General features: G+C 33.3%; 5 protein-coding genes across 6 annotated transcripts; 3 read left to right on the top strand and 2 right to left on the bottom strand.

The window, feature by feature from the left end:
* The first annotated feature begins 1,290 nt into the window (after nt 1-1,290).
* On the top strand, nt 1,291-2,506 carry LOC17885002 (NADPH:quinone oxidoreductase). The gene is made up of 3 exons (XM_006291816.2): nt 1,291-1,443; nt 1,536-1,727; nt 2,049-2,506. The coding sequence occupies exons 1-3, from the start codon at nt 1,344-1,346 to the stop codon at nt 2,348-2,350; spliced, it is 594 nt and encodes a 197-aa protein (XP_006291878.1). The 5' UTR covers nt 1,291-1,343; the 3' UTR covers nt 2,351-2,506.
* A 5,424-nt stretch (nt 2,507-7,930) lies between these two features.
* LOC17886681 (NADPH:quinone oxidoreductase) lies at nt 7,931-9,335 on the top strand. The gene is made up of 3 exons (XM_023782866.1): nt 7,931-8,110; nt 8,191-8,382; nt 8,893-9,335. The coding sequence occupies exons 1-3, from the start codon at nt 8,014-8,016 to the stop codon at nt 9,189-9,191; spliced, it is 588 nt and encodes a 195-aa protein (XP_023638634.1). The 5' UTR covers nt 7,931-8,013; the 3' UTR covers nt 9,192-9,335.
* A 625-nt stretch (nt 9,336-9,960) lies between these two features.
* LOC17886593 (NADPH:quinone oxidoreductase) lies at nt 9,961-12,326 on the top strand. Its single transcript, XM_006292171.2, has 3 exons — nt 9,961-10,283; nt 10,375-10,566; nt 11,868-12,326. Exons 1-3 carry the CDS (start codon nt 10,187-10,189, stop codon nt 12,167-12,169), a joined length of 591 nt encoding a protein of 196 aa, XP_006292233.1. The 5' UTR covers nt 9,961-10,186; the 3' UTR covers nt 12,170-12,326.
* A 1,076-nt stretch (nt 12,327-13,402) lies between these two features.
* LOC17886289 lies at nt 13,403-14,305 on the bottom strand. Its single transcript, XM_006291667.2, has one exon. The coding sequence runs from the start codon at nt 14,219-14,221 to the stop codon at nt 13,463-13,465; it is 759 nt and encodes a 252-aa protein (XP_006291729.1). The 5' UTR covers nt 14,222-14,305; the 3' UTR covers nt 13,403-13,462.
* Nucleotides 14,306-17,213: 2,908 nt separating this feature from the next.
* LOC17886195 (probable phospholipid-transporting ATPase 8) lies at nt 17,214-22,082 on the bottom strand. 2 transcript variants are annotated; one of them, XM_023782494.1, is made up of 12 exons: nt 22,022-22,082; nt 21,418-21,917; nt 19,979-21,327; nt 19,780-19,890; nt 19,422-19,698; nt 19,258-19,346; nt 19,072-19,180; nt 18,773-18,991; nt 18,555-18,680; nt 18,391-18,489; nt 18,103-18,294; nt 17,214-18,013 (listed from the first exon to the last, which is right to left on the bottom strand). In XM_023782494.1, exons 2-12 carry the CDS (start codon nt 21,808-21,810, stop codon nt 17,402-17,404), a joined length of 3,576 nt encoding a protein of 1,191 aa, XP_023638262.1. In that variant the 5' UTR covers nt 21,811-21,917; nt 22,022-22,082; the 3' UTR covers nt 17,214-17,401. The 2 variants fall into 2 exon arrangements, with proteins under 2 accessions (XP_023638262.1, XP_006292889.1); XM_006292827.2 differs by having other exon boundaries at nt 21,418-22,048.
* Between the last annotated feature and the right edge of the window lie 802 nt (nt 22,083-22,884).

Raw genomic sequence — 22,884 nt, 5'->3', positions numbered from 1 at the left:
CTTAAGTGTTCGAATATATTATATTTAGCGCTTCTTAAGAAAAAATTTAAGCACCAAATGTTAATTACTCAACAGGTAAAGACTCTAGGACTAAGCTTAGAGATGGCACTTGGTCCCTGCCGGAGCATTTATTCTAAAAAAAACTATTTTTTCAGAATTACATAATCGTTGCCAAAAAGTCCAAAAAAAAAAAAAAAGCATGACAATGAAGAACATGATCCCATCTTCTTCACAAACGGAAAGAAATTATTGGAAAACGGTAGCAAGCAACCAAGTCGGTGGTAACACGCCTCACAATCCCAAAAGAGAATATTATGTTGCTGCAAACCACTTAGGTAAACCTTGGTCCAGTAGTAAAGGAGGTAAGTTTCCCCACCTGGGTTCGAGTAGCATTGGCCACGGAGATTTGAGATTTAACATAGTTTTTTCCGGCCCCAAGAGATTAGTCTTTGGGCTTAGAAAGCCTTTGGGATCACTTTTGAGTTATCAAAAAAAAAAAAAAAAAAAAAAACCACCGCTTAGGTAACCCCTACATGATTCTAAAATATTGCTTTTCAGAAACTTTAATTACATGTAATGAATAAGGCAATGGTCAAAACCAATTAACAGTGAGTAAAAAAGATTATATACTAGTCAAGACTTCCAATGCGGAATATTGTAACCTTAATAATGATGGAAACCCACATTCTAATACTTATAGCTGGGTAAAGCAAGGGGACAAGGGGTTTCCACTAGTTGGAAGCTTATGTTTATATTATTTGTGAGATTCACCTTTTTATTATAAATCACACGTTAACTTTCATAAAACAAAACATGAAATATCTTAATCAGAAATTTTTATTAGTAATTAAGTTTCACTAGTATAAAATGAACTTTTTTTTTTTCACATGCAAATTTATATTGAATTTAAAAAGAAATCTTCTTAAATAAATGCAAACGTATGTGTCGTTGGTGTGCTTTTAAGTCTTAAGACCTTCAAATAATTCTCGGAGTTCTTAAGTTAGATTTTTAATTGTTTTTCTTGTCATACATTAATCTTAGTTTTATCATAAGTTGAGCTTAAAATACGATAAAGCTCACAAGAAACATGTAAACCTATTATTCACACTCACATGCAAATAGCTGGACAAGTACTTCAGCGATGGCTTTGATAACAACAACTTGTATCAAATTGAGAGATTATGATATTATTACTTACACTTTTTGAGAATATAATAAGTTTTAGAGGTCCAAAGACAAGATTAGTGGAATCTCATCTTTTGTGTTATATACATTTCTTCACCTAATTAATCTCCCATCATTATTCATCGGTCAACACTTTCTCAAACGCTAATCTAAAACAAATGGAAGAAGTAATGGAGGAGATAAAGCCATTGATCAGAGTTGCTGCTCTCTCCGGTTCTATCCGGAAACACTCTTTCTCTACTGGTCTCCTCCGCGCCGGTATGTATATATATATTTTGGTTGATTTTTGCATCAACTTAGGACGATTTGGTTTTGCTTAAATTTGTACTGTTTTTTGTTTTTTCTTGCAGCGATCGATTTGTCGAAAGAATCGGTTCGGGGAATGGAAGTTGAGTATGTAGACATATCTTTGTTACCGTTGCTTAACACCGATCTTGAAATCGACGGTACTTATCCTCCGGTTGTTGAAGCTTTCCGGCAGAAGATTCTTGAAGCTGACTGTATCTTGTTTTCTTGTCCTGAGTATAATTACTCTGTCTCAGGTATTTCAAAACAAGATTCTTCTTATGCATAGTTCTTTAGTGGTTTGGTCTTAAAGACGTTTCTTGATTTGCTTATAGATGATAGGTTCTTTGTCTTAATCGGTGGCCTAATAAAACCTAACCGTAGTCTCGTATCCATTTCTTATGTTAGGTTCTGTTTGATGCAAGTTCTTGTTTCTGTGAACCTTGTTGACTTTGGCTTAGTGTTGTGGAATGTTATAAAACTAGTTCTTGTTGAAAATATAAGTCAAACTCTCTTGATATATTGACTCAAATCGTTACTTGTTTTGTTTACCTTACCTTGTTACTACTATACGCCAGCTCCACTCAAGAACGCTCTTGATTGGGCATCAAGAGCACCTAATGTTTGGGCAACCAAACCCGCTGCGGTTATAAGCACTGGTGGCGATTGCGGTGGAGGAAGGTCGCAATATCATCTTCGACAAATCGGGGTGTTTCTTGATCTTCATTTCATCAACAAACCCGAGTTTACTCTCAATGCGTTTCAGCCGCCTCAGAAATTCGACGAGGAAGGAAACTTAGTCGATGAAGTGGCTAAGGAGAGGTTGAAACGAGTTCTTGTCTCGTTACAAGCATTTACACTTCGACTTCAAGGTAAGTAAGTTTTAAGTGAGTCAAAAGCTTTGATCATGTGTGAGAGATTGGTCGTGTTATGAATGATAATGCCAATTGTTGTAATAATAAACCGTGTGTATCATTTTTCGTGTAACACTTTCCATTTCTCATTAATAATTGTTCATGATGTATGTGTATTTTTATGAGGCTGTCCACCAAGATATATAGACCAATCCGAGAAGTATTTGAGATAACAAGTAAGACCACATGTTGGCAACTATATTCCCCAAATAGTGTGGCCACATTACTAATGACGAATCAAGTGAAAGGTTAAGTGGTAAGATAAAGGAGAAGCCAAAATATTGAAGCACATTCGAACTTTTATCTTTGGTCAAATGGTTTAAAAGGCTATATCACTACAAGAAAACATGTCGATATCCTACGAAAATTCCTACAAAATAAATGGTAGGAAAATTTTCCTACGAAAAAACTTCGAATTTATGACGAAAACACAAAATGGTAGGAAAAAAGAAGATAATTTAACTACGAGAAATGGTGTCAGAAATTGGAAGGAATATTTCCTACCAATTTCTTTTAAATAATAGTTTTGTAGGAAATAGTGAAGGAAACGAAAAGGAATGTGGAAGGAAATAACGCGGAGAGAATTTGGTAGGAATTAATCCTACGGAATGCCTTCCACTAAGAAGTGGAAGGAAATGTCGTAGGAAATCAGTAGATATATCGAGGGAAATTATTTCGTAGGTAATTAGAAGGAAACTATAATTGGTAGGAAATTAGTTTGTAACCTTCTAAACACAATATATATTTATAATTTTGCAATAAATAAGTTTGTAACCTTCTAAACACAAAATAGATATTTATAATTTTTTTTTTGGTAATGGTTTTTTATAATTTGTTTACAAAGTACTAATTTGTATCATATTTTTTATTGGGCCTATAATTAAAATTGTTTATAAACATTATAAAGTATCATTTGTATAAGAAAATAAAATTGATTAATTTTAATGAAAAGAAGAAAAATTTATTAAGCATGGTGCTGAATCAAGGATTTTAATCGGAGGAGAAAAAAATATGAAAATATGAAAATTGCTTTATTATCATCTCAAATCTTAATAATGTTAAGGTTTGGGCCATGTAAGCTCCAGCTCCAGCATAATGGTTATCTATCAAACCAAAAGCACGGCTCTACTCACGTGCCATACCCTACGGCTTAAGCACAGTCACATGTGTGCTTATGTGTCGCTATTTGATGGAGGAGAAAAGAAATGAAAAAAACAATCTCCCCTCATCTTTTGCTTCGCTTCTTTGCGTTTCTCTCTCTCTCTCTCTTTCGCAAACACGACTGTGCAAGAAGAAGAAGCAAAAGGCAAAGCTGCGAGGGATCCAAATCGATTTTTATGGTAAATATCTCTTTAATTTTATTAGTAAATTAGTAATTGGGGTTCATCGGATTGGGAAATGATGTGTTGCAAAACTAGGGTTCTATGTTGTTGCATGTTGGGAATTGGGATTAGATCCGTCAGTTTGAAAACACTAAACCTAGTCTTCTCCTTTCTTCTTCCCGTTGACATCGAATCAGTGACTCCGACATCGTCAGTGAGTGCTGCTTCTCATCGATTTCTACTGCAACAGAGGTCCTTCCACGAATCTGTATGTTTTCCCTGCGACCCTTACTTTGTAAATTTGATATTTTGATTTCATTTTCGTAATCTGAGGGTATGAATTGGTCCTGGGTGTTTGTTAGATTTGATTGATGCATCAATGTTAGTTAAATGGAATGTGAATCTCCTTGAATTTTTACTCTCTGCTCTTGGAATTGAGAATTGGATAAGTTAACATTATGGTTCTTGGAGCTGAGAATTAAGAATTGGAGAAGTAAACATAATGGTTCTTAGTTCTTACGCTCACTGATTTTGCTATTAAAGGTTTTACTGATTCGATTTGAGTGTTCTTGACTAGATTAGAGTGTTAATAATTCAATTTTTTTTTAATCTTTGTTGGAGATTAGAGAAGTAGTGTAGCAGAACAAATGCAGTTTATACCTCATTTTCTTATGTCTTTTTGCAGCTTTAATTGATAATGTAGTTGTGGTTGTTGTTGTAGAGTTTACGCATTTGCTAATGGTTCTTGTTTAAAACCATTTTCTTGTTGTTAGCTTCTCTAAGTTCTAGGGTCTCTTTCACTTTGTGACTGCTTTTCTACTTTGATTTCCTTGGCTTTGTACTATACTGGTCTCTGGTTTTAATCGGTTACTTGTGATTAATATAGAATAAGGGTTTAATTCGCAGCTACAACACTTCTTTTGCAGCTTTAATTTGTTAAGCATGTGATATGATCTCAATTGGTGTTGGTCTGTTGAGTTCTTGCAGCTTTTTTATTTGCAGATTCTAATCATGTTTTGGGAGTTCTTGTTTCAGATTCTAATCATGCTTGTTTAGCTAAGTCTGTTTCGTTTAAGTTAAGGTAGTGAAATGTATCATGTATTTCAGATTTGTAGTAAATCACTAGTGATGATGAAATCGTTTTTGTTTGCATAAACATGCAATTGCTTTCTTGTTGTTCATGCTTCTTCCTTCTGTTATCTTAAGATTGATAGCGCACAAGTTTGAATGAGCTAGAGAATAAAGTAGCTGAGAATTCTTGTGTCTGATTTTGTTAAAATTCTTATGTCTGGTTTGTGTTTCAGATAAGAGCAGAGCCAGAGAATACTCTTTTGATCTGGTTTAGCAGCTGCCATCTGTGAGTGGTTATACCAATATTTGAGTTTGCATACCAGACACAAGAATTATAACTTATTTATCTGTCATGCTACGTGCTTGACTTTGTTCAAGTGTTTGGCCCTGTTCTTTTGCTAGTCTCTGCGACACTTATATGGCATTATTTTTGGTGAATGTGTATATATAATCTTATGCTCTTATCCACTTCAGACAACTTTATGTGCCATTGTGACACATCATTCTTTTTAATCAACTTTATGCCTCTGTATTATTAGTTTGTTTCGACATTGGGTTAGGAAACTGTTTTGGTAGCTGAAATCCCATTAGAGACATATTTAGTTATGATAAGAAGAGTATAAATGAATGCTCAAGTTAGGTTGTGAGCTTCTTGCAGGTAGTGATCAAATCACAAGGATATCAAAGAAGAGGAAAGAAGACTCGGTGTAGAGACTCAAAGGTTATTTCACTTTTTTTTTTTAAATCCCTTTTTTGTTGTAGGTTTGTTAGAGAGACGGTAGTAGAGAGCAGCAGCACAAATGTTGGAGAACTTGGCAAGGTGGAGTGAGTCATAGTGAAAGTTTCTCCGCGGATAGTTTTCTGATTTGCGCCCACCTACTTATCCGGAAGATCCGAGTTTGACTCCGACAGTCCTTGAAGATGACGACGATGAAACCCAAGAGTAATGATTTCTGGTTCTTTTTAAAATTTGAACATTTGTATGATTTTTAGGTTGTTTCTTTGTATTATATTGATGTTTAAGCTTATCAACACTTTGTTTGTGTTACATTGATGTTTTTATATATAAGTTTCTGTCATTTTCATCGTTTTTAATATATTTTTAGTCAATTTAATAATTTATAATCGATTTAAAACTGAATTATGTAATTTACTGAATATTTAGTATTTCCTACCAAACACATTTGAAGGAATGTTGGAAGGTATCTTTTGAAGGAAAGTTGAAGGAAAATTTGTAGGAATCTGGAGTGAAATAATTCGTAGGAAATCGGAATGAATAGAGTTTTCGTAGGAAAATAGAAGGGAATCTTTTGGTAGGAAATTAGAAGGAAAAGGTTTCCTACGTTTTATTGGAAGGAAAACGGTCAGAAATACCCTTCGCTTTTCCTACGAAAATGCCTACGAAAATTCTTTCGGCGCGTTTTTTGGTAGGAAATTTTCCTACCAATTTCTTACCATCATTGATTTCATACGGGCGATTTCCTACCATTTTAGTTGTAGGAATATCGTAAGAAACAGCTCTTTCCTACCATTTTTTCACGCAACTGGCCGTAGGAAATCGTTGTTTTTCTTGTAGTGTATAGTTTTGTAATTGAGTACAAATAATTGTAAAAATCACAAAAATTATATCTATATAGCCTTTAAAATAAAAATTATGGCCTTTTATATAAGACTAAAGCCTACAAACGCTAGAGTAAACAATTCAAATAGCGTCACAATTTATGATATTTTCAATAGGATACCTTTTATGCGCTGTGGGTAATTTTTTTTGTTTTTTCAAGTTCAAATCATATTTTTAAGTTAATTGTTAGTTTTTCTTTTGAATTTGTTGTTTTTTCTTTTTCAAACAAATTAGTAAAAAAGTGGTACAAATTCAATGATTAGTTAAATTCCAAATTTAAAATCAATTGATCGTCAACTACTTATCTATGTTGAACTATGAGACCATACCCTTTAATTAGACTCTGGCTTTGATTTGTGTTAAATTTTTTATCAAAGTATAAAATTCCATATAATCTACTTTAAATATTTTATAACCACGAACACGTAACACTTGTTGTAATATTTCTTTGCTTTGGTTTATTGTTAAAATATTGTTAACTAAAGCAATGTTTTGGCTTTGTTTTCGTTTTGGTTAGAATTCAGACTATCGTTTGTTATTAAAATATTGTCAAAACAAGTATAGCCAAATTTCGCGATTCAAAATGTAATGTTAAATTTTTATTTTTCTTTTCAATTATTTTTAGAACTTTTAAACCTATTACTATTAATTATGGGTTTTCTATTATATGAAAATGATATGTTTTTAAGTTTCTAAGTAAGGCACTCGTAAACATTGGTATAAAGGGTGCCTGCCTGCTATGGTATAAATGTTAAAGATTTTTTTATCACGAATATCAGAATCTGATGATGAGAGCATCACTTGTATAAGACGAAGTGAGTAGGAAGATGAAGGTTCCCATATATGAAATGACTATGAAGATGAAGGTTTCCATGGTACTCAATTATGCATGATGTGCATAATTTGGGTGTTTTGCATTAACTACGCATTTTAATGATGACTTTGGTAAGAGCATAGGAGAAAGCAAAATTGAATTCTACAAAATAATTGAGTACAAATAATTGGGATGGATTACAAATCACAAAAATCTAAGTTTACCAATAAAATAGCAACACATGTCGCTACAAAATGAAACATGTGCGCTCAACATTTTGTGAGTTACAGTTTGACATTCATTTTTTCTTTTATCTATCACAATTTAATGCATGTATATTTTTCATATTATTCAACACTTTCGTTGTATTCATTAAGCAATTGAATATTTGGTTCAACAGCATCATTATACACAATTACACAGTCTTTAGGATGGTTAATGTATGGAGAGTATATTATGTGTACTGTGGAAGAGACGTTAAATGTTTTTGTATTATGGAAACAATAGCTGATGAGAGTGATGAAACTAGGAAAATGAAGGTTAAGTGGCCTACGTGACAATTAAGATTAACATGGGACTTGTACACGTTATTTAATGTGTTATTTTCAGTTTTTTTTTACATTATAACACTTGATAGTATTATATTTCTTATTTTATTTTTAAAGTGTTTATAATATATCATGTCTTCATTTTTTTTTTGTGTGTGAATATTCTTGTTTCTTCACCCGTCATTTGTCATCCTTCTTTTTCATTGGTCAACCGTAAACACTCTTAACACTTTCTCAAACTCTCTAATCGGAGATGGAGGCAGTCACAGCGGTTAAGCCACTGATCAGAGTCGCTGCTCTCTCCGGTTCTCTCCGTAAAACATCTTGCCATACTGGTCTCCTCCGCGCCGGTATATTTCCATTTTTAGTAACTTTTGTTCAGTTCTTTTTAATTTTGTGGTAATGCTAACTTCTTTTGGGGTTTCTTCAGCGATTGATATGACGAAAGAGTCTGTTCCGGGAATGGAAATTGAGTATATAGACATATCTTTGTTACCGTTGATTAACACCGATCTTGAAATCAACGGTACTTATCCTCCGGTTGTTGAAGCTTTCCGGCGGAAGATTCTTGAAGCTGACTGTGTCTTGTTTGCTTCTCCTGAGTACAATTTCTCTGTCTCAGGTACTTCAAGAAAGGTTCTTTTTAGGCAACGGTTTGGTCTAAGAGGTTTCTTGATTTTGCTACAAGATGTTATGTTCTTTAATACTTTGTTCTTGAGAGGTTTCTTGATTTTGCTACAAGATCATGATATGGTTTTTAATGGTTTGGTCTTAGAGATTTCTTGATTTTGCTACAAGATGATGTGGTGGTCTTTGTCTTGTTTCATTGTGAGATGTCTTAAGGATTACGTTTTTTTTTTTTTTGGGTTTTACAAGTATCATCAATTTGGATTTGATAACTATGGTTTATATTTGTCTTAGTCATATGCTCAAGTTAAAAAGATTCTTGCGAGTTCTGTTAATTTCTGAGATTTTATATACTCTTTTGATTGATGTTGGCTTTGTGAGAGTAAGATTTTGTGGAGAATTGTGAAGATTTTTATGTTATACAGTTCCAAAATAATTTTCGATATGCTGACTTCATCGTTTACTTTTTTGGTTGGTTTACCTTAACTTGTTACTATACTACTAGCTCCACTTAAGAACGCACTTGACTGGGCGTCAAGAGCACCTAATGTTTGGGCTGACAAAGCCGCTGCGATTATAAGCACTGGTGGAAGTTCTGGTGGAGGAAGAGCGCAATATCATCTTCGACAAATCGGAGTATTTCTTGATCTTCATTTCATCAACAAACCAGAGTTTACTCTCAATGCGTTTCAGCTGCCTAAGAAGTTTGACGCAGAAGGTAACTTAATCGATGAAGCCGCTAAGGAAAAGTTGAAACAAGTCCTTATCTCGTTACAAGCATTTACACTTAGACTTCAAAGGTAAGCAAGTCAAGTGAATCAATTCATTTTGATCATGTTGTGACTTGTGAGGTTTGGTCGATCGTTTGATGAATGATGATAATGCCCAAGTCAGTGAAGTGAGCAAAATTTCACTTTCTCATTATATATTTATTACGAGTTTATCCAACCATTTAAATACTGATATTCTATATGGTTATATTCTCATACAATTATATAGTTTATCGTAATTACATCTTAGATTAAAGGATTCTCCGTTTCATCAATTTAACGCTCTATCCAGATGCAGTTATTAACTTTTGTTCGTTTTTCTCAAACAAAATATGTTTAGATCGAATAAATTCGAAAGTAACTGTAATTCATTATAAAATAAAATTTAAAACTAACTTGTAATTATAAAAACTTTGGAACTATGGTTATTTTAGATTTTTATTTATACATTCTACTCTTAAATAGTGTATTTTATTTTGGGAAATTCTTTTGGATAGCATATTTTAAGTTTTTTTCTGTAAAAAATACTATCATTTGTTTTTTTTAAAAAGTTTTATTTTTCTTAAAATACTAGAAACATAAAAAATTAAATTTTGAAGATGTAATTTTTTTTATTTTTGTGTTTAGGTTGACTATTTACATTTAGATTTTAATTTTTAGAAGTAGGGTTTAGTGGTCAGGATTTAGAAATTAGTTTTGAATGTTAAAAATTTAAGCTTTAGTTTCGTGGTATTTTTGGAAAAAAATATACTTTTGTAATATTTTTTAAAAATAAACTTCATACTGATATTTTTAAAAAATTCCTTTTTTTTTTAATTGCAAATATTTTTTAGAAAAGTGACACAAGGTGATGAGATAATGCTTGTGATATCATTAGTCACACTAATCATGCCACTTACACTTTTTGAGAGTTTCATAAGTTTAATTAGTGGAATCAGACTTTTAAACACCTAACCCATCTCTCTCTCTCTTTCTCCTTCTTCATCGGTCAAACGCATTCTCAAACTCTTCAATCGGAGAAAAAAAAAAATGGAGGCAGTAGCGGCGATAAAGCCATTGATCAGAGTCGCTGCTCTGTCTGGTTCTCTCCGTAAAGGTTCTTACAACACTGGTCTCCTCCGCGCAGGTATGTACTTCTTTATTGTTGTATAACTTTTGCAAGTTTTTGTGGTTTCGTTTGCTTAATGTTAAATTTTTATAATTTGGGTTTCTTGCAGCGATTGATTTGACTAAAGAGTCTGTTCCTGGAATGCAAATTGAGTATGTAGATATATCTCCGTTACCGTTGATTAACACTGATCTTGAAATCAACGGTACTTATCCTCCGGCTGTTGAAGCTTTCCGGCAAAAGATTCTTGAAGCTGATAGTATCTTGTTTGCTTCTCCTGAGTACAATTTCTCTGTTTCAGGTACTTCAAGAAAGGTTCTTTCTTTATGATAAGTTCTTTTAAAGGTTTGGTCTTTATGAGGTTTCTTGATTTTGCTACAAGATGATTTGTTCTTTTAATGGTTTGGTCTTTAGAGGTTTCTTGATTTTGCTACAAGAATTTGTTCTTTAATGGTTTTGGTCTTTAGAGGTTTCTTGATTTTGCTACAAGAATTTGTTCTTTAATGGTTTTGGTCTTTAGAGGTTTCTTGATTTTGCTACAAGATGATTTGTTCTTTAATGGTTTGGTCTTTTTAGAGGTTTCTTGATTTTGGTACAAGATGATGTGGTCTTTAATGGTTTGGTCTTTAGAGGTTTCTTGATTTTGCTACAAGATGATGTGGTCTTTGTGTTTGTTTCATTGTGTTTTGGTTTATCAAGTATCGTTAATTGGATTTGATTAGAGTTGTTACTGTAACAATGGTTTCATCTTTGTCTTAGTCATATGCTTGAAGATGATATGTCTTTGTCTTTGTTTCGTTTTGGAAAGAAACTTTTAAAAGGTTCTTTTATATATGCAACGGTTTGGTCTTGAGAGGTTTCTTGATTTGCTACAAGAGAAGAAGATGTGTTTTTTTGTCTTGTTTCATTATGAGATGTCTATAAGGATTTGGAGATTTTGGTTTTTTTTCTCAAGTATCATCAATTGGATTTGGTAAGATATGTTACTGTAACTTTGAGTTTTATCTTTGTTCTCAGTCATATGCAACTTAGGCTCAAGTTGAGATACTCTTGCCAGTTCTGTTGCTTGGTTGTTTACATTTTTGACTGTTGATAAAGTTTTGATTTTTTTTTGGGAAAGTGTGAAAATTCTGATGTTAGAATGCCAAATTTTATCCATTTGATGAAAGCTCTGTTTCTGTGAACTTTGTAGAGATTTTTCTTAGTGTTGAGGAATGTGACACGACTCTTTGTTGACTTGTGAATGTTCGGTTTTGTGGGAAGTTGTGATATTTCTTGAGTCAATTCCAAATTTTTGACAATGCAACTTCTGTAATTGTGATTCTTGTATCCTTTTGCTTAGTGTTGAAGAATGTGACATGACTCTTTGATTGTTATTGGCTTGTAAAATATCAAATTTTGTAGGAAGTTGTGACATTTTTATCGGTTTTATGTTAGCTCTGTTTATGTGGACCTTGTAGACTCTTGCTTAATGTTGAGCAATGTGGTGGGTCTTAAATCATTTTTCTATAATGTTTAAAACATATGATTCAAAGACTATTTCGATATTCTGACTTCAATCGTTGTTTTTGGCTGGTTTACCATTCTTGTTACTATAACCAGCTCCACTTAAGAACGCACTTGACTGGGCTTCAAGAGCGCCTAACGTTTGGGCAGACAAACCCGCTGCCGTTATAAGTACTGGTGGAGGTTTTGGTGGAGGAAGATCGCAATATCATCTTCGACAAATCGGAGTATTTCTTGATCTTCATTTCATCAACAAACCCGAGTTTACTCTCAACGCGTTTCAACCGCCTCAGAAATTCGACGCAGAAGGAAACTTAATCGACGAAGTGGCTAAGGAGAGATTGAAGCAAGTCCTTGTCTCGTTACAAGCATTCACACTTCGACTTCAAGGCAAGTAAGGTTTATAAGTGAGTCAAATCATTGATCATTTGAGAGATCTTTCGTGTTGATGAAAAATAATGCCAATTGTTGTGATTTTAAACAGTGTGTTTCACTTGTTGTATAATACATTCCATTTCTCAATAATATTGTATACATGATTCACCAGATTTTAAATGTGTGATGAGTTTCTTATGTGAAAAACAAATCTCTAGAAGACAAAGCTCGATCATTAAGACAACATTTGCGCAATTAACAAAACATTTACTGAATCAAAATGTAACTTTAGGAATACAATATAGACTCTTCTAAGTAGGAAGATTAGGTGGATATGAATTACGTTTGCGTTCGAGGTATCCGGTTTCAGTTGGGGTCAACTTTTCGCGGTGACCTCTCTATCTTTAGATCTCTTTCATTTGCGCTTGTAGGTCTTTCGACATCGACTTTGGAGTACTTAGTCCCGCGACTAATGTTCTCTTCCGACTTCTGCGATGATTTTGACAGCTTTTTTTTTGGCTTTAGTGTTCTATCTTATGCTTTCCATTTTTCGGATTTATTTTTTTTCGGCTTTAGTGTTTTATCTTATGCTTCCCATTTTTCGGATTTAAGTTTCCAAATATATCTTTGTCTTCTGCCGGTTTTTGGATTTCGAAAACTTATTCCACTTTTACATAAAAACTATACAAATAGACAAACAAACAAAAAAACTACCGTAGAAACTGCATAGCCCAATTAGGAGAAGAATGTGTACTTTTCCCATAGCTATGGAATAGTTTCTTCTAATCTCTAGATGACGACGACCCTACTCTATCTATACAACTACAACACAATTATTTTGTCAAGAATTTAATCATTCCCACAGTAAAGTAGATAGCTATCATTTACCTAACCATAATTAAAAAAAATACTTGTCAATATTTTATAAATTAATCATATCCATCCATAAAAAAAAATCTATATTTTTCTTTTGTCTTTCTTTACATTACATGTCTATATCAAGTGTACACTTGAAAAAAAAACACTAAACCTGTCAATTTTAAAATCCAATAAAAATATCTCAAATTATATAAATATTTACATCAAAATCTCTCCACCCAAAATTATACAACAGCATATAATTAATTATGAACATGATCAAAAAGATGTGTTTATTAAAAAAAAAACTTACCCATCTCACATCTTTGTATATATATAAACTATTTTTTATTTTTATTAAATACGAATGTAAAATCGTATATTTTTTTTCTTCATTATGCGAAAAAAAGACCAAAAAAAAAAAACACTAAATTTGATCCTACACCGAAATGAATGGATCAGAAAGTTTTGCCATAACGATGAATGTTAGAGAAAAGTCCAACAAGATCTTGCTTGTACGGTAAATATGATTTTCTCTTGTCTTCTTCTTTCATCGCTTTGTTCCTCAAATAAAACTTCTCATGTGCTGATACTACTGATACCACCGAAACTGTCTCCTTCTTCTTCTCCTTCTTCTTGATCACTACCTTCTCCGTCGAAGAAGATGTTGATTCCTCTACTGTGTTTGTTGGATTTAGGAATTTTAGTGATTGTTTACCATCGCTTTTACTTCTCTTGAGAAGATCTCTCAAACGCCACTTTTTCCGACACCACGACGATGTCGACGAGGAACCTGTAGATTTGCTTTTTCTACATCCTCCGCTCGGTGACATGGATCTAGCTGGTGTCCATGGACAGTAGATCTCGCTTGGGAGCTCTTCGAACTCGTCTTCTTCGTCGTCGTCGGAAGAGGATGAATACGTCTGTTGTGGTGGTTGATTTACTTCTTTTTCGCGGAGAAACAGATCTTTTAACGGAATTATAACCGTTTTCTCCGGTGATGTTTCGCCGGAAATAAGATTTTTGTTAAAAACAGGGAAAACGGAAGAAGATGACGTAGGCGGCGGCGGTGCGGTTATGGAAAACTCGAATTCTTCGTCTGATTTCTCTCTGTAACAAACTCGTTCGGCGATCTCTGAAAGACGATCACCTGAATAAGTACTGAAGCTAGGCGAAAACGACGCCGTGTAAGCGTTGCAATCATCGTCTCTCTCCATTTTACAGTTGACAGATGAAAAGAGAGAGAGAGGTTTTGGTGTGTTTAAGCTTTAATGGAGTTTTAATTTTTTTTTTTGTCTTGTTGTGGAAGAAGCCGTATATATAGGAGCAAGTGGTTGAGAGCACATGGATGGATGATGATGGCAGTTTTAGTAATTAATAGAGTGATGATGGAAGAAGAAGAAGGAGAAGGAATGCATAACGTGGAGTTTCTTTCTAGAAGGTGAATCCCGCTACTTGATTCAGAAGTTTTGGTTTTATTATTTGAGATTTTTTTTTTTTTTTGAGAAAATTTATTTTTTTTGTCAAATAAGTTTAACAATGATATATTTCAGCCAACTAATGTTGGTTACATACTTACATGCAATTTTAAATATCTGGACCCAATTTTTGTTGTACTGAAATTATAAATTAATACTAGTGGGAATAAAATAGTTTATTAGTGTATAAGATGAATTGATTTTTTTTTGTTAGATTAATAATTGTTAATTTATGGAGAGATTTTTTTAATTTAGTAAATTTTATTGCATGTGTTATAAACTTCTAGATGATTAGTTTGATTCATTAAAATTTTTAGCTTTTTATACAAGAGTTAACTCTTTTATGATTGGAGGTCATAAGTATCGTATCTTATAAACTATCGACTAAACTATGTAAAATACAAAAATATTATAGTTAAAACATATTATAAACCGTAGCGGAGCCAGAACCAAATTTTAGAGGGTAACACTTATTTTTTATTTAATTTTTTGATGAGATAAAAATGTAAAATTTAAGGGGTTGAAGTGAAAATTTATTTAGTTAATGGATAAAATGCAAATTTTTAGAGTATCAAAATGCAAATTTTGTTTTAAATGAGGTCAAGATACAAAATTTTAAAGGATTTAAATGAAGTTATAAATTTAATAGGGTCAAAATAAAAAATTTAGAAGGGTCATTTTACTATTTTTAACTAAAATTATATTTTTTGAAAATCTCTATCCCTCTACTGTCCCGGATTATAAATCCATACCGAGAAAATTTCTAGTTTGGTCAATGATAAAAAAATTTAGACATTCCTTAAAATGATAATTTAATTACGTAAAATGACAGAATTGGTTTTTTTTTTTTGTGGCAGCAACATAATTGGTTTATTGATTGGCAGAATTTAATATATTTATGATCATCCAGATAAAACCTGTGATTTTCGAAGTAAAATTGGGAAGATTTTCTAATTTCTTTGATTAGATTTTGAAGGTCATTTTCATAAAAATAAAATAATAATAAATTCCTCTGATTGAGAAAGTATGTAGACTTGTTCTCTAAGAAAATAATTTCATAAAGACCGTTCACTGTATACATATGTATATATTTATAGCAACAATGTAAAAATGGATATTTTGTTTGCATAATAAAACATGACCAAAAAATATATAAGATGCATCATATAAGTCATCGTCGGTCAGGTCACGTCTAATTAGTTCAACAGCCATCTTTAAGTAAAAATTTCCATCTTTTATATCATTATTTATTGAATTTTTCTCTTATGTTGCGTTGTGTGTGATGTATATGTGTGTGTGCAAAGTTGAATTATAGTCCAAAGCACTCAATATAATTGAAATTGCATACGTAATTGCTGACAAAGTCTAAGAGATACCAATACACACCATGAATCATGGCTGCTACGTTGAATCAAACTTTTATTTTATTTTTTAATAATGTAATGTAATCTTAGCTTCTCGAAAACGAACGTTCAAAATTGAGAGCAAAACAATAATATATATGATTGAGAGCAATAAATACGATACTGTTGATATGAAAATTTTCTCACATGGGCACGTATATGTTACATCTGTTTTATACGGATAATACTTCTAGAAGTCTTTATCACATTTCTTGACGTAGTCTTGTGAATGAAGCTTAAAGAAGACTTGTGAATCGCTATCAAGATCAAATCAACGATTCTTTATAAAAAAAACATTATTTTCTGTCCACCATTAAGACCAAATCGTCACATTATCCGGATTCAGTGTTATAAAATTCTTAAATATTTGTTTTACGTAGTTGTATGAATATGAAAATGTTAAACATATCACACATTAAGAAAACGTTGACCGACGAAACAATATCTCTAGAAATCGTGAGTTGTCATGGCATATAAAGAAAACAAATAACTAAATTGATTATTGAAAAAACGAGATTCATATGATCATGACTTAACAAGTTGAACAAACTTAGCTACTTGGTTCATATATAAGGACAGTTATCAATTTCTAAACACATGTTACTCTTGGTATTGTAATGCCACACTTCTTCATTATCAAGCAACTACTACACCTTAATGATCTTTAACCCATTTTGTAGATATACTTTTCAATGCTCTTGTCTTCAATTCGCCTTAATCAGTATAAAACAGTTTGATCTACAAGTCACCTTAAATCTATGTACATAAACAATTTGATATAGTCGCGATTATAGTAAAATCAGTAACTTCTGAAACAATAATTGTGCATAGGTCCAAAACAATTTGTATTATGTTATACTGCTATCAAGTTACATTAATAACCTTTTTTTATGATGTACGACTTTCCATTCAATTTCTGTATGTAGAAAGAGACGGTAAATTTATTGAATCACCTTATCCATCACAGCAACAAGTACATGATATGATAACCAGTAATGAGATGACTAGTACAAAAAGTGTACGTACGGTGACTAGGTTTGCATCATATTAAAAACTAAAAACTAAGCTTCTAATCTTTTGATTTTTGTATAATGGATAACTTTTAAGCAAACATTACACTAGTTGTTAAAAAGAATTTGAATAAAACTAAACTACATTTAATTTGAAATATTATAAATGTATATATATATATATATATATATATATACATAACGATACTAATAAATCTTTAAATATAATAGTTTTAAAAAACTAATTTATCTCTATATTAGAAAGTATTAATTTCTATGAAAATTAACTATAAAATATTATGGTCCATCCAAAAAGTATAAATAGAAACTATATAAACAGTTTTATATATTATACTCCATATAGTAAGTAAATCGCTTTGCACTTCCTAAAACTAGCTACAAATTAAACACACTCTCAAGTATTAGCAGTAGTCACACTACAATCTATATTTACAAAATTAGTAATAATAATAAAATAAAAAAAGCTAAGTTGCGTAAAATATAAATCAATTCCAAGAATCTCTTCTAGACAAATTTGCCCTAAGATGATGCAGGGTAAACTCAACTTGCACCGGAAGCTCGCCAAGAACCCCCCTCGGAGCAGTCTCTGCCCGTTCTGTTCTCCTTTGTTCAACTATAATATCGTGGTACATTGGTCTGAACTTAATCTGAAACGCCCTGTAAGTGAAATATGGCAATAGAGCAGAGAACGTCACGAGGAAAAGAGTGAGCCAACATATCTGACTCGGTGCTGAAGTCTCGACGAAGACCTGATATGCGGTTGTGGAAAACGTTGGAGGGAGAGAACCGTAGATGACAAGAAACAAATACCAAACTCCGATGCTTCCCCATATGAAGCAATGTTGGATCCAAGTGAAGTAGTTTATCGAAATTGCCATTTGGCAATTCACGGTCCAGACCACGGAAGAGTACATTGTGACTCCGAGAATCGAGTAATCAACTACTTGGCCATCCTTCCGAAAAGCTTGAGCTGACATTGCGTTGATTGTGAGGAAGAAAATGATCATTGAGCTTATGATTCCATTCAGCATCCAACCAAGGATCCGTTCCCAGCTGAATAATATGTTCTGTACTCCTTCTTGGTACAATAAGGGATACTGTGAAAAAAGAAAACAAAATCAAGAAAGACAATGCGACGAATCGATTTGTTTTAAATGGGTCGATCTAGTAAAATAGAGCCATTTACCTTGAGACAAAGGCGAGCAGAGACATCTTGATCGAAAACTCCAAGGGCGATGACGGGAAGTGAAGTGAAGAAGACGTTGAAGCACGACATATACCAATCGTTATAAGCTGGTTTTCCAGAGAAAGAAGCATAAGCTTCATACCAAAACAGCGTGAACCCGAATGTGAGGTTCTTGTAGAAGAAGTAGCATATCTGAGTTCCACAAGTAAACAATCAGAAACAAGAAAAAAGATTCTAAATAACTCTTGCACTGTTTCACTCATGAGTTGAGTTTTTAAAGCTTGTTACCATCAATGCGATTCGTCTATAACACCAATGACCGTGAACAAGCAACAAACGTTCCAGAAATCGAAACTGAGCAATCGCAAAATCACTAGCCATCACTGCCTGTAATAAGAAACATTAATGACAGTTTCATAGTAAAAAGAAGAAGAGCTAGATAAATCTGTTACCTGCATTCCTTCAGCACCACTTATACCAACTCCAATATCAGCTTCTTGAAGCATTCCAACATCATTCGCGCCATCTCCAATAGCCAACGTTGTTCTCCCTGTCCCGTTCTTTACCAATCTTGTAACCTAACAAATATAATCTATGCCTCTCGATCACATCACTCTACTGTTAAAAGAAAAAGTGAAAACAGAACGAGCAGTCGTGGCGCAAATCTTACGAGAGCCTTTTGTTTAGGCGAAGACCGACAACAGATAACAGAGTTACATCGAATGGCAAGTTCCAAGAATTCTTTCTCCAGCTTTGTGTCCAATGCAAAAGTTAATGACTTTCCATCAATCACTAAACCAAACATTTCCGGGTTGTCTGAATCATCGGTTGTTGCAGCAGCTTGTAACATTCCTTCTCGTAACTGTTTCTTAATACTCTGGAACGAAGCCTATTAACAAACATACAAAAAACAAGTCTCACCACCATAAGCTTTAAAAAGTTATCTACACAGGAAAATAACAAAACTACCTTTGCAACAGCGTCCTTGTCTCCTTGCTTTTCCAAGGCTTCAATGTCAGATGAATCTAGAGTTATCAAAATCTTTTTCATCCCTTCTCTTAAGAGACTACAAGCATATCTGTAAATAACAACACAGCTTAATATATTTGAAATTTTTACAGAAAAGCAGAAGATCAAGAAAAGTCCGAGAATAACCCGATATTTATTGCGGTTTCGGTCTTATCGCCAGTTAAAACCCATATCTTAACCCCAGCCTGAGATAACTTCTCAATACAATCTGGAACCTGTTTAAAAAGAAACATATGCTGATGTAACAGAAACTGTAATAAGTAACTTATTTTTGTTTTCTTTATACTTACACCTTTCTGCAGCTTGTCTTCCACAGCAGTAGACCCAAGAAGAATCAGATCCTTCTCAATCTTGTCAGCAGCTGCATCAATCAAATCATCTCTTTCTTCAGTGACCAAAGTTTTGGCGTTTATAAACTCCTCTTCCCATATTCTGTACTCGTCTTCATCGATTTCTCTGTATGTAATCACCAATGTTCTTAAACCTGCCTCTGCATACTTCTTGATGTGTTCCTTTGTCTCCTTCTCATTTTGGCGTCCGTGTTTCGCAAGTCTTTCAAACATTACACTGAAACACATGACAGTATTAAGATATTCCCACTAAAACCATATGCAATAACTTCAAGATTTGAGCATTTAAAGTGCTAACCTGTCTGCGCCTTTCGAAAGCAACAATAACCGGTTTTCTGGATTTCGCACAATTACCGACATTCTTTTCCGCGAACTGCTGAACTCTAGGACATGAAGCAGCTCATATACTCTGTCAACATGTAATAAAATTTTGATAAATTTAGAACTGTTATACTCTCATGTTAACTAAAATAGAAAGATTTGGCGCTTTAGATTACCGGTCTACTTTTTCGCCGGTCGTATGGTCGATTTCGTGCAAAGATATACTAGTTTGAGACCTTGTAAAGAATTCAAATCCAAGCTCTCGAGAAGCTATGACAAAAGCCGCTTCATCCGGAGACTCAGCTTCATATGTGATCTCTCCAGTATCACTATTTACATCAGGAATAGCAGTGTGGCAGATCGCCAAGACCCGAAAAAACTTCTGGATGAGTTCTGCATGCGGTTGATGAATCCATTGCCCGTCAACTATTCTCTCATCCCAGAAGTTAAAACCTTTAACCGACTTTTTCGAATTCGCTTTTTTCTCCTTCATGGATAAAGAATCATCACCAACTTCTTCTTGAGGCACAAGACCCTTTTGCTTTCTCAAGGCTATTTCTACTTCAGTCATACCACGCCCATAAGCCGTTCCAGCAATCGAACATTTCACAAACTCCATTGAATTACAAGTCAAAGTACCTGTTTTGTCTGAGAGAATTGTATCAACTTGGCCAAGTTCTTCATTGAGATTAGACGTTCTTGCACGAGCAGGCCTGTCTGTTTCCTCATGGTACATTTCTTGATCTTGGTTGATAAATATACTCTGTAACACTTTCACAACTTCAATTGACACATATAAAGATATCGGTATTAAGTAACCGTATAGCATTAAAGCAGTCAAGAAGTGAAAGAAAGCAGCAGCAACAGCTCTCTGTGGATCAAAGAAAACAGTAGTCTCATCAGGTCTAAGATACCATCTTCTCATCTTCCCATTATCACTCATATCTCTTCTCGTCGCAATCCCGAAGAACAAAGATCCAGCAAACGATATCACAATCAAGATACTGAAAAGAATGTAAATGATCTGATCCATTTTTTTCTCAATCTTACTCCTTTTAGAAGGAGGATCAGTAGCATTCTGCATCACTTTCGTGTCATGACCCGTAAAAACAACCACGCCGTGGACATAATCCGTGTTTTTCAGTTTGGAATCCCTCAAAAGAATCTGCTGAGGAGATAAAGGATACTGCTTTCCTTCGAAATGAAGTGTTCCTACAAAGGAATAAAGATGCTCATTAGGATCCTCGCACTTGATCACTCCCCTGAAGTTCTTGATCGACTCTTCGTCAGATGTGATCTCCAACGCGTGTTTTAGCTTCAAATTAGTCTCTCCATCAAGATTCATGGTTTCAACATAACAAATCCCATCTTCATAGCTAGATGAAAGAAGAAGAAGATCAGCTGGAAAGTATTCATCTTTATTAACCTTCACAACATCACCAACTCGGAGATTTTTCCACTTGGTTTCGCCAAATGTTCTGTTTTTACCATAAACTTCAACTCTCCTATTGTTAGCTTCAACATCCTAACCACACAAGAACACATTAACCAAACCATCAAACACACAAAAGATTGTCATAATCTTCAAAAACATCAAAAACAAGAAAAGACATACTTGTTTCCTTCTTCTCAAATCTTCAACACCTTCTTTAACCATAGTAGCACCAATCACAATCAAGAGCGGAGCAAGAACGCTAGGAGCAGTATAAGGAGCCAAAGGGCTAAAAGAAACGAAAGCAACAACGAGGAAATATATATTGGCAACTCTTCTAAACTGCTCAAACAAAGACTTTGGGATGAAATTAGCAGCTGTATACTTAGTGGTTGACACATAATTCCCTTTGTAATTAAGCTGAAGAGCCTCAGGGTTATCAGGATCATTACAGAACACAACTCTTGAGTAACCTCTTGAACCAATCTGAGAATGATCTTCTCTAGAAGAAGGTTTAAAACACTTGAAAGAATATAATTTACTCAGTTTCATCCCTATTCTCTTCTCTCCAGCCATAGTAAGATCAATTCATCCTCTTTCTAAGGTCATAACAACGAAATCTCAACAACAAAAGCACTCAAGAAGATCATAAAGCCATAAATGTAGTAGCTGAAGAGAGCCACCTAGAATCAAAAATAGTATGGATAAGGAAATCTAGAAGCTACACACTAGTATACAGTAACTATCAGATTTTATTATATAGTATTTATTATAAAAGATCCCTTACTTGGTCCCAAGATCTATTTCTTGCAGAAGAGATAGAGAAGAAGAAGAAAAATATAAAAAATAATAAAGCAAAGAATGTGTTTGCTTGCTGTGAGCTACTACTACTCAACTTAACCTCTTTTGTTAAGTAAACGACGAGAAGCATTTTAATTTTCACTTTTTTCTTTAACGTTTAAAAAATATTTTCTCATCTGTATTTATCTTCTTTTTTTGCATTTTCTGTTTTTTCTTGCTTAGTTGTGTTTTGTCTTAACCGTACGGAGTTTAGTGAAGAGTTTATGACATTCGTCTGTCTTCGAACGAGTCAAACGTGAACATTGCGACACGTGACAATAATTTTACAGTAGTAATTACCGATTTGGTTATTTTTGAAAAAAAAATGTAACTTTGATTGGATTTATTAGATTAGAGTCGCACCGATTGCTAAACTATTTTACACAATTAAGGAAATTGTTTTTGATTTTATTCAATTTGCCAAACCTGTTGTCACAAATTAGTTTTAGTCCATATTTTACCAAAAAAAAAAAAAAAAAGTTGACGAGAAATGTACAAAAATGAAATAATATATATGTAAAATGTTGTAATAATATATATAGGTTTTGAATGGAGATAATAAATATGGCAGAGCAGATCAAGCAGTTCAAATATACCCAGCAGAACAAAAGCAAATTAAGCAGATATGGCATATTAAATGCAGATCAAGTTTTATTAATTTTTTATTAAAAAAGCAGTTCATTTAAAAACACTCCAAATCTCCAGCTTTTTTACTGTTCATAGTACAGTACAAATATCCTTCTTATTTTTGATCTGCCAGCAGATCAATTATTTTTTAATAATATTTCCTTTTTTGAACTGCCATTATAT

Source organism: Capsella rubella, unplaced genomic scaffold (genome assembly GCF_000375325.1).
Source record: "Capsella rubella cultivar Monte Gargano unplaced genomic scaffold, Caprub1_0 scaffold_5, whole genome shotgun sequence".
NCBI classification, from domain to species: domain Eukaryota; kingdom Viridiplantae; phylum Streptophyta; class Magnoliopsida; order Brassicales; family Brassicaceae; genus Capsella; species Capsella rubella.
The sequence above is the reverse complement of the archived record's forward strand: the minus strand, read 5'-3'. Positions and strand labels throughout refer to the sequence as shown.

Bases quoted from the DNA above. Each gene is read 5' to 3' on its own strand.
- LOC17886289 (XM_006291667.2), bottom strand. From the start codon at position 14,221: ATGGAGAGAGACGATGATTGCAACGCTTACACGGCGTCGTTTTCGCCT.
- LOC17886593 (XM_006292171.2), top strand. From the start codon at position 10,187: ATGGAGGCAGTAGCGGCGATAAAGCCATTGATCAGAGTCGCTGCTCTG. The intron at 10,284-10,374 runs GTATGTACTTCT...GGTTTCTTGCAG, and splicing joins CACTGGTCTCCTCCGCGCAG to CGATTGATTTGACTAAAGAG. The intron at 10,567-11,867 runs GTACTTCAAGAA...TACTATAACCAG, and splicing joins GTACAATTTCTCTGTTTCAG to CTCCACTTAAGAACGCACTT.
- LOC17886681 (XM_023782866.1), top strand. From the start codon at position 8,014: ATGGAGGCAGTCACAGCGGTTAAGCCACTGATCAGAGTCGCTGCTCTC. The intron at 8,111-8,190 runs GTATATTTCCAT...GGGTTTCTTCAG, and splicing joins TACTGGTCTCCTCCGCGCCG to CGATTGATATGACGAAAGAG. The intron at 8,383-8,892 runs GTACTTCAAGAA...CTATACTACTAG, and splicing joins GTACAATTTCTCTGTCTCAG to CTCCACTTAAGAACGCACTT.
- LOC17885002 (XM_006291816.2), top strand. From the start codon at position 1,344: ATGGAAGAAGTAATGGAGGAGATAAAGCCATTGATCAGAGTTGCTGCT. The intron at 1,444-1,535 runs GTATGTATATAT...TTTTTCTTGCAG, and splicing joins TACTGGTCTCCTCCGCGCCG to CGATCGATTTGTCGAAAGAA. The intron at 1,728-2,048 runs GTATTTCAAAAC...ACTATACGCCAG, and splicing joins GTATAATTACTCTGTCTCAG to CTCCACTCAAGAACGCTCTT.
- LOC17886195 (XM_023782494.1), bottom strand. From the start codon at position 21,810: ATGGCTGGAGAGAAGAGAATAGGGATGAAACTGAGTAAATTATATTCT. The intron at 18,490-18,554 runs GTAACAGATTTA...TTCTTATTACAG, and splicing joins GTGGTGCTGAAGGAATGCAG to GCAGTGATGGCTAGTGATTT. The intron at 18,014-18,102 runs GTAAATGGCTCT...CTTTTTTCACAG, and splicing joins CTGCTCGCCTTTGTCTCAAG to TATCCCTTATTGTACCAAGA.